Here is a 10,831-nt window from a genome sequence, read left to right as displayed (position 1 = left end):
AGGGAAGAAGAAGTGATGATGATGATGATGATTGTGTGTGTGTGTCATAATAAAACAATCAAAGCTGCAATTGAGCTTCACTGGGATTTAGTAGTTTATGTGTTTAATATAGAGACTGCAGCTGTATCTTCTCTGGAGCGATGAGCTGCTGGATGTGCCACATTAGCTCCACTTAAACAAAACTGATCTGAGTCAGACCGCAAACCAGGTCTGAGGTCTGGGGTCAGACTTGGACTCAGAGCGCAGTTTCACCTGAAGAATAAATCAAGACTGGAAGGACTTGGGTCTCAGCAGGACTCAGAGGAGACTGTCCAAGTGTTTTTCTTCAGTGGACTCAAGGTCTCAAAACAGACAGAGTCCAGAGTCCTCAGTAAGACCAGAGGAGTCCTGTTTAGTGAACTTCTCACATCTTTGAGCTTCCTCTTGAACTTGTACCTGCAGTCCACTGAGAGCTGGGTCAGACCAGAAAACTTTCTGGTCCCAGCAGCTTCTCCATGTGAGCAGGAGCCCAGTCTGAGTCCTGTGGCTGCAGGTCTCTGTTCTGACCCCTGACAATGAAACCTCAGCTCCTCACACAGAAGCCATGGACGCTCTGCTGCAGCTCTTTGCTTCTGTCGCCGACATATGAACATTTCCGACACAGATTTGAGTCCGAGCAGCTGAAACGATGGATCTGACTGTGACAAATGCAGAGGAAAGTCAGATTTAGGACAGAAATACAAAGCTGTTCCTACATGAGACCCGGTGTTGGCATGATATTTACTAAACACAGCAGTGATGGTTTTTCAGCCTCATACTCTTCTCACTTGTCGTCTCTGGTTTTCACAACTTGTCTAATGAAGCAGTAACACCAGAAATGTGAGGATTAAAAAAGTCTCCGCTCGTATCTGTTGTTTCTTTGTGAGCACGAGGAGGTGACTGTGGGGGCTGTGAGAAAATCTCCTTCGCAGTGTGAAGTTAAATTTGAACGGCGACACAGCGCGTCCTTCCTGTTATTACTTAGATCTTCAATGGAGCCAAAAATAGAGAAACAAACACAAATTCATTAAAATGTTTGTCAAATGTTTCTGACCTTCCTCTAGAAACATCATGTGTTGGAAAATCTTTGCAGTTTATCTGAAGTTGGAGCTGGGAATGACGTCACACCCGAGCTAACCGGTGTTTATTGAGACACACACACACACACACACACACACACACACTAAAGTGCTAATAAACAGTTAAACACTACAGGACTACAGGTTTCACTGTGTTGATGTTGGGTTCTGGTATGAACCTGAACCTTAGGGGTTTTTGTGCTTAAAGTGATAACGGGCTGTTGAACGAGTCCAGTCAGGTGGATTTTGAGGACTGAGTTGATTCTTCCAACTCCAAGAAACATATACCAGCATGTGGACTTACAGTTAACACCCAGTAACCAAAGTCTGATCAGTGATGGATCCTTTGAATTCACAAAAACACTGACACACTGAGGAGAGAACCAGACAGACCAAAGGCTCCTGCTTTATCTGAGAAAAAAGCCAAGCATGAAGAAAAATCAAGTTTCAGCCTCTGATCAGAACCATGTCATCATCCTGTCTCCACCTGTCTCCACCTCCAGTCACGTCATCACCTCGAAGAAGAGGAGAAATGTTCAGGCTGCTGCTGAAGCTAAAGAGGAAAGTGGGACGAGAGGGAAATGAAAGCAGAGCAGAGCTGCTGAGAGCAAACGAAAGAACTGAACCAGAGGAGTTTGTGTCTGTGTGGACACTTCATCTGCATTTCACCACCAAGGAAGCGGCTAAAAATAATCAGGAAAACATAAAGTGGGGCAACAGAAACCAGGTCTGACCGAGTCACACACACTTAAGAGACCACAGAAAAACCTCCTGCAAACCTTCCTGTGCAAGACGTGTAAAGCATCAGGGTGTGTGCAGGTTTCATTCAGTCCGGACCTTCAGAGTTACAAAGTACTGTTTCGAACTGTGCACTAAAAATATAATCCAGATTTTCTCAGGACTTGGAAACTCCCTCATGCATCAGTCACGACCTCAGAGATATTTAGCCTCCATGCAGCCTGAGGCAACCGCCATATTAAACCACCACAATACCACTAACCAACATACAAGCTCTTGTACCAGCAGCAGCCTGCAGAGGAGCTTTCTGTAAATGTCAGAAGAGAAACTGTCTGATGTGGTTCTGAGACAAATGTAGATTGGGATGAAGGAAGAGCTGAAAATGGGGGACAGAAAGCAGTGGGGGTGGAGAGGGAATCCCCAGGCCAATAAAATTTTCAGAGACACAGAGCAAACAGCATCGTCGTAAAATGCCCATTACACTTTGATGACTTAGTGGTATCGCTGGGATCTGAGCGAGGCTGAAGCATTAAGAGCCTCAGCAGAGTTCCTGCCTTCCCAGATTATAATCTGCAGCTCCACCACAGAGCATCAGTGCAGGCTGAGCATCAGGCCTGACCAGGATACAGCACCGCTGACCGGACACAGCCTCCGTGAACTGTCTCCCAACAGCTACATCCCCCACAGCGCTCAGCCTCACGGTGCTGCTCCTCTGTTCATGTGTCACTGTTTTACACTCAGAGCTGCAAATTAAAGGCTGTGTGTTGTAGACGATGGAGAACTGAGCAGCACCCTGCAAGTGGGCAAAAGGCTCCTTCTGTGACAGGCTGTAAAGAACAGCTGCATGAAGTGGTTCAATTAACAGGGACAGACCAACACTGATACAAACTACAAATGGAAGCTAGTCAAAGCTGGTTTGCAGCTTCGCCCCTGGTTAGGCTTTTAAATCTGGGTTAAAACGTCCCCACAAATCAAGTCACGGTCACAGCAGCGTCTCAACACACGTCTCAGCAATGAAGCATGAATTTCACAGACAGAACCAACAGATAAACCAGAATTAGAGTCCTGTTCCTTTAAAAGCACTGATATGATTCTGTGCAGCTTCCATTTCCAGAGGATCTCATTATCTCTGAGTCCACCCTCAATAGACCTCTATACATTCACTTAGTGCCACAGTAATCCAGTGATAGTTGTCCACAATCCATGGACTCACTGCAAATGGCCGCTGATCACTGTGAATTCAGCTTTTAACGAGACACTTTTAATGCATGTGAACAAATATAGGCTGTAGAGACTTTTCTCTGGGCTCATGTTGGTTCCCAAACAGGCCTGTTAGCAACAGTTTCCACCAGAACATTGGTGATTCAGAGCCGAGCAGGTCATGTAGAAATCACCACACGTCCACCTGCGGCTTTAGTCCAGTATCTGCTGGCAAAGGGCTTGATGAGGCTAAAGAAGCTCCATGAAGCTGGTGGGGGATCTGTTTTCTCTGCGCTCAGCAAAGAAGAAAAGGGAAATGTCTTTGGTGTGACAGTAGCTCTCAGCTGCTAACGAGGAGCTGATTGGATTTTAATTGTTGCGCCTCCTTCCTTGATCAACCGTCAGAGGTGGTGTTTACTGGAATCACTCCACCATCTCCACAGATGAGTGGACAGGTCATTAGCACCGATATCATCTGTTTTCCATAGGCCAGGGGCCATTCTCCTTCAGGAGGAAAATCATTGACTAATTTGGTCCTAATTTACATGCAGACAGAGATAATGATGTGAAAATCCTGCTCCAGGTGGGATCAGTCGAGGTCAGAGGAGGAAGAGCTGGGAAAACAGGGAGAACGGAGCTGAAACTGGGTCAGAAGAAGAAAGGAAGGAAGTGAACACAGAGAAAAGGACCAAAACTGTGTCCTACTTCCAACATCCATGAGACCTGAAGCAGGAAAACTGGGCTCGGAGCGCCAGGTTCATAGTTTGTGACATAGAAAAAATCCTGGAGGGAAATGGGTCCAACTTTTGGACCAGACAGGTCTGGACCCAGTGTGGGGCTCTGTTCTCTAAGGGTTTCCTTTCTGTTTGCGTGTTCACCGGCAGAAGGAGCACTGGGAGGCATAAACCAGACACCAACCACGTCTCTGTGGATTTCCTCCGTCACAGGTGGCTCAGTAGACACTGGACTTTTCAGCATCGACCCAGTTTTTACCAAACACTGATACCAACAGCGGCTAACATGTTTTTTTAAACGGTGCTGCTTTGGCCCAGTGTTCAACCATACGACATTCACTCTCAGCTCCTCAGTGCTGACACTGTAGAACTGGTCCCACCTTGCTGGTCCTGGTCCTGGTCCTGGCACCAGGCTGGATCTGATATGAAAACGTGACCAGCAAATGACTAAAACTGACAGTTCAGCATTGCTGTGTGTTTAGCTGTGTGTTTAGTTCAGAACATTTAGAACCGGTCCACCAGCATCAGTGTCTCTGCCTCGTTATTATCAGTACAAATGTTTGGTCTGGTGATGGAGACGCTTCTAAACTCTGCCTGATGTTCTTTGAATTTATTTTAATGTGGTTTTTTGTTTGTTTGTTTTTTAGTTTTTTCTGTAAAGTGCCCTGAGATGATTCGTATTGTGCTTTGGTGCAACACAAATAAAATAAAACCTAATTGAATTGAATTGTTAGTGAGAAATGAACCAAAACGTAATCACACTCAATATTTCTTCCTTCAGTTTCCACCTTGCAGAGGGAAGGTGCTGCAGAACCAGTTTAAAAATAAAAATAAATATGAAATATGAAATAAAAATAAAAATAAAAATAATGATGCTGGTAAGAATCCAGCCTGTGCACCGACTCACTTAAAGAGAGTGAAATATTTCACCTCTCTGATTAGAAACCTCTTGGTTCAAAGTGTGATCACGATGTTTTCCAACAATGCCACTGTTGGCAGAGATAGGAAAAGGAATGGAAATAGGAAGTATTATAAACAGAGGTGCTAGGAAGGTGTGGGGGGGTCTGACGTCAGATATAAACTGTGTGGGAAAAGGTGAGAGCAGACCCATGCACAGTATTAGCATTTTCTCAGCACTAATCAAAAATCTCTTCGTATATCAGTTTGTAGAAATGTTTCCAGACTGTTGTGTGTTCAAGCAGAAAATCTTTGATATTTAGGTGACCTGTCCCTTTAAGTGTAAAACTAGGCAGCGTTAAAAAGCTCTATCTTTAACTCCGAGGCCACGGAGGCTGGAAAGTGAAGCCCTAAGTGGAGCCTTAAATTACAGCCATTAAAGTCTGTTTTTCCTGCAGCTGCTCTTTAGCCAATAAAGAAGTCGCTGCACGTGCACGGCCTCGAAAACGAGGATAAAGTCTTTACCGGCACCGTGATAAGACACGGATGAACCCCAGTGGCACATTTGGATTTTGTGCAGCTGAAGCAAATAACTGTGCGTTTGGACCCGTTTCCTCCTCTGAGCCTCAGGTCCCACAAACACAAACCAGCTGAGAATTTGTGTTGATAACGAAGCTGAGAGTAATTCACCCAAAGAGCTCGGCTCCATATGGCTGATAACAGGGAGGAGACGAGGGTTTATAGTTTCTTTTCAGCTTTTAAACTAAGAGACAAAGACTCTGGGTGTCATTTCAGACGCAGCCTGGAGGGTGAAGCCTCTGTAGAAACTAATGTGAGAACCAGTTCAGTGCAGGATGGTGGAGTTAATGGATGGATGGAGGTGCTGGGTTGTTCTGGTCACAGCTGGCAGCAGTGGTTTTCAGGTGGAGTGGTTCTGCAGGAACAGCTGCTCAAACAAGGAGCTTTTTACTGGGAGGCAACAGGACCAGATGAGAGAAAAGATTTCAGGCTTTTTTTGACCCAACATGAAAACAGCAAGAGACTCCAGACAAGATAATGATGGATTATTATATTTAAATCACGTTAGACTGTGAAATAGAGTAATTGTCTGGTTTTGCATGTGTCCAAAGTAGTTTTCTTGTTTTCTTCCCGTCATCAGTTCAAATGTGGCTCAGTCAGAGCTGAGCAGGACTTTGAGGACGTGACTTTAGAAGCGTCAGGAGAGAGAAAAGCCTCCTTTGTGTTTTTAACGCTCAGTTGTTTTATTTGGTGGCTCACTGCAAATGTTAATTAGTTCATTTCACTGAGCACTTTCCTCTTCATTAAAGACTCCTGCTGGACACATTGGCCCGGGCTGAGAAACCTCGACTGCAGCCCCCTGAAGCAGCATCAAGGCACAGGGAGCAGAGCGAGCATCAGTAATTAACAGTTGGACTGGCAGCGGACTGTGTGCACGATGGACCGGAGTCACTGCTACAGGTGAAACACACTCACATCACTGACATCAACAGCAGGAAGGTGAGCGAGGACTGAACCAGCTCACGGCACCACAGGAGCAAAACCACAGAGGATGAACAAACCAGCCTCTTTACTGTTGAATTCAGATTTAAGATTCAGTGTCATTTTGTGTTTTTCCTCATATTCACTCCCCTTCCTGCTGCAGTCCAGCCCTATGTTCATCTGCTGTCTGCAGATGTTGCACATGTGTATTTGGCAGTGCTGGAAGTACTTTTACTCAACTACTGTACCTAAGTACAAATCTGAGGTACTTCTACTGTAGTGGAGTATTTACATTGTCTGGAAGGTTCTACACTCGTTTGTTGAGTTGTCGAGATTCTGGACACAAATGTGTTTGTGGTAAACCAACCAAAGCTAAACATCTAAAATCTCAAACAGGATTGTTCCTCGACTCAAACAGGAACCAACACTGGCAGCAGCATCATGAGGAGCCAGAGTCCTTCTGTGTGAAGAACAGGACAAACTTTACTTAAAACTGAAGGAACTGTTCTCAGGGTCCGAACTACAAAAACATCCAGAAGACGTCCAAGAAAAGTTCCAGTGAACAGTCTGATGGAAATATCTCCTTCCTGTCCAGTGAAAACATTTATCTCCAAATTTAGATTTTGAGTTTTCTGGATAAACTGATGAAATTAAAGTTCTTTAAACATGGAGGACCTTTTCCAACATCTTCACCTGAATAAACTATTCAAAACCTGAGATTATCTGGAAATGACCAGCATCAGAAACTATCACTATTGCCGCAGCAAGTGATGCTCTGGCCAGGTGTGGTTGCCATGGTGACCTACCTCCATCCACTGGCCGTGGGACTGCATGTTGAGGACGATGCAGGGGTCGGGTTTGGACAGAGCGTCCCGGTCTGAGATCCCTTTACAGGTGAGTCGCAGCTCCACTTTGGTGAGACAGGGGCTGCTGAACAGACCCAGAGAGTTGGCCGCTGACTCGTAGATGTCACTCATGGTGGAGGCGGGACAGGAAGTCTCTGCAGGAAAGGAAAGAACCTGGTTCAGCTTATGGGTCTGTGCCGTAGACCTCCATTGTTATCCAAAAACTATTAAAAACCCAGCAGGGAGCCACACCGCTGACCTGGCTCACATGGTTCTTCCTCACCAACAATGGGAGGCCCGTCTGTTTCCAAAAACCAGCTAATCAACATCAGAATCACAGACACAGAGAATCACCAGCTGCTGCCAATAACAACCAGTCACTGAACTGATCGTGTTTATTGATTTATTTGTTCGATTATTGAAGAGCGACAGTACAGAGTTAAATAATGCTCGGGCCTGTCTGCAAAAATAAAATCTAGGCAGCAAATAAAATGCAGGTGCCATCGGTCTGTAGCTCTACCACCTTAAACTGAGTGAAAAACTGTTCTGACTGTTATTTTGAGGTTTTGTCATTTACTTCAGATACACAGGGAGCAGAGCTGTGGTAATAAAAAGCTGCCTGTCTGTGATCACTTCATATCTGATTAACATTATATCTGCTTGGAAACACCGAACGCTCCCTGTTGGGATCAAAATGAGTCCGTGTTGACTCTGAGTCAGTGAGAGTTAATAACAGGTGCTTTACCCCCATGTCATCTCGTTTAGCACATTCATTCGTCTGAGACTGAGAAAGTGATGACACTGTGCAGGAAAAGGATCATGTTAGAAATGATGTTAATGTGATCACTTCAGTCTGGGTTTATCTCACACACACAACCCACACACACACACACACACACACATACTTCAGTTTTCAAAATGCTCACACTAAAACTCACATGAAAGAAAATGTTTTTCCACAAATGATGAAAAAACTACTTTCCTTTAAAATAGACCCCAGTTTATAAAAACCTTTTCCAGAATCCCCAAAACTCTTAAAAAAGCTAGGAAGATCATTTTACCTGAACTCAGCTTCCAAAACTCTTCTCCTTTAAAATCTTTACTTGATGTTCAAAATATTTCTTAGGTTTTAAAAATGTCCTTCAAATTCTCTTTGCAAAAACTTTCCAAGAAAAATTGTTTCATTTTCTAAAAAAACAAACAAAAACAAAAAACGATTTCATTTTTCTTTTGTTCACAGCAACAAACACCAGTGAAAAACACGGGAAACATGAAACATTTAAAATCCAGGTGAAGTTTTAAGCTGCTGTTTGTCGTTTCCAAACACAAACTGATTTACAGCGGAGACACTTTGACACCGTCACGTCTCGTCTCTCGTCCAGAGCAGCAGACTGATCTCTGCAGGAGTCCTGTCGGTCTCAGCAGAACAGAGATGCGATCTCCACACACAGCAGCTTCACAGGAAGTCATTTCTCCACCTCCACCACCAATCACATCATCACTGCCTGCATTATCCCATCAGCAGCACTCGGCCTCATCTGATTAACCACGGACAGAGCCAAGCCGCAGCATCCGCCCGGCCAGTGGACAGGAGGAAGTTACAGATGTGATCCAGTGAAAACCAAGAGCTCCGGTTACACGGGATGAGGAGAGCGGAGAGTCCAGGACGCCAGTTTAACAACAGACCACATCTTTAACTGACATAAGTCTGCGGTACAGCACCTGGTTCAGCTGGAGGTCTGGTCCTGCTGCAGTCAGAACCACAGGCGGACTGTGGATGTGGATTCACAATGGTCCCTAACAAGTTTTAAAGTCCAGCAGAGACACAACCACATCATCCAAATGTACTTGAAGATGTACTTGAAGTATCCAAAGTAAAAGTAGTCATTGTGCAGAATGGCCCAATACACATGAATGGATCTGATATTATTGGAAAAGTACAAGGTTTGGCTCGGACATGTAGCGAAGTAGCACAACATGGAAATACTCAAGTCAAATACTTTCTAAAGTACTTCCCACCCCCGGCTGTGAGGAACACTAAAGTCTCCTGCTGAATTTTCTAAATGTCATTTTTTAAACTCTGCACCACAAACTAAAGTCCAGTCACTTGATGCCTCAGACAGAAATGTCAGAGAGAGACACCGTCTTTTTATTTGATTTGCTTTGAGTAGGTCGAAGGACTTTAAAAAACCTGAAACACGGCCTGGTGTTTTTTATTTTACACTGAACTTTTGCTTCAGAACAATCCTGTTCCACTGTTCCCTGCAGTGTTTACATTACTGGACCGATGTGTTCTTCGTTTTATTGATTAGATCTGTTCTGAGCCTGCAGGACTCGCACTACTGTAAGTATTATTAAAGGCAGTGAAACTCTCTGTAATTACTTACATACGTCTCTCCAGGGGAAATCTAAATCATCAAGGTGTTCTAGTTACTGTCTGTTTCTGGACCAAAACAAAGATGGCGGCCGAGTCACAACTAGAAATCATCATGACTGAACGTTTTGTCTCCAGGCAAACACCTTCAGAGCAGCAGCAAAGGTTTTTAATCCAAAGTAAAAAGTTTGATTGAGTCGATTATTGGGAGCTTTTACCACATGAGACCCATTAAAGTTTCACGAGCCTTATTTTCTTGTGCGTTGCAACTCAGTTCACATGGATCTGAAGCTGCTCGTCAGTGTCCTGAGTGATTTTGCTGTAAATGGCAGTGTGAGCTCAGCAGGTGCATGCTGGGAGGATCATGGAGCCCTGCTAAAGCTTCGCAGCAGCTTTCAGCTGTTCACTCAAGCAGGAGATGAATCCTCCCACCAGCTGAGTCTCGCCACACGCTGACATCCAACGGCAGATTAAAGAGCCGCTCATGAAAATCACATCACAGATCCCTGTGCAGCTGCAGCAATGCAACAGAGTGAATAATTCATGTCATTCAGAGGCGTTAGCTCGGCGCCGTGCTCGCTGTGAGCCGTGGAAAAACGAAATGTTTGTGGAGAACAATAAAAACTATCAGGGCTTCATACAGACAGAGACACTCCGCTCTCTGCTTTACTGTTTCATGGTCGTCCCAGTGGTGGACTGCAGCTCTGCAACAGTACCACATTATTATTACCACAACTACTAGTATACAGGTTTATACCTGAAAAACTTTGCCTGGGCCCTGAAAATGTACCTGAAGCTAAAATTGACTGTTTGCAAATACTGATCTGGGCCAGGCCTTTTCTCTTTCCTACACTTTGGATGTCTTTGGATTCATCAGTGTAAATGACGAGCACAGCTATATGAGAGTTTAGTTTTAGCATCCCTGTCCTGGTCTTTTCAGGATCTGAGCAGCCAAACACATCAGTTAGTTCTCATCCACAAAGCTTTAAACCTGACATCTGTGTTGAGTCTGTTAAACAACATGTTCACATATTTCCTACATCATGCTTTTATTTTGTTGCTGTATTTCCTCTTTCTCACCTGTTCCTGACACACTCCTGCGCACCTGTTCCTGACACGCCTCTGCGCACCTGTTTCCTGTCAAGCCCCTGTGCACCTGTTTCTTGACACGCCCCTGCGCACCTGTTTCCTGTCACGCCCCTGCGCACCTGTTTCCTGTCACGCCCCTGCGCACCTGTTTCCTGTCACGCCCCTGCACATCTGTTTCCTGACACGCCCCTGCACATCTGTTTCCTGTCACGCCCCTGCACACCTGTTTCCTGTCAAGCCCCTGCACACCTGTTTCCTGTCACGCCCCTGCACACCTGTTTCCTGTCAAGCCCCTGCACACCTGTTTCCTGACACGCCCCTGCACATCTGTTTCCTGACACGCCCCTGCACATCTGT

General features: G+C 45.1%; 1 protein-coding gene across 1 annotated transcript in view; it reads right to left on the bottom strand.

Annotated features, from left to right (window-relative positions):
- Window positions 1-10,831, bottom strand: part of cpne4a (copine IVa) — a 48,225-nt gene that overhangs the window by 33,825 nt on the left and 3,569 nt on the right. The window contains exon 3 of the mRNA XM_026316662.1: window positions 6,973-7,166. Within this exon, the coding sequence (XP_026172447.1) occupies window positions 6,973-7,143 (171 nt within the window). The 5' untranslated portion in view covers window positions 7,144-7,166. The remainder of the gene's footprint in view (window positions 1-6,972; window positions 7,167-10,831) is intronic.

Source organism: Mastacembelus armatus, chromosome 16 (assembly GCF_900324485.2).
Source record: "Mastacembelus armatus chromosome 16, fMasArm1.2, whole genome shotgun sequence".
NCBI lineage: Eukaryota > Metazoa > Chordata > Actinopteri > Synbranchiformes > Mastacembelidae > Mastacembelus > Mastacembelus armatus.
The sequence above is the reverse complement of the archived record's forward strand: the minus strand, read 5'-3'. Positions and strand labels throughout refer to the sequence as shown.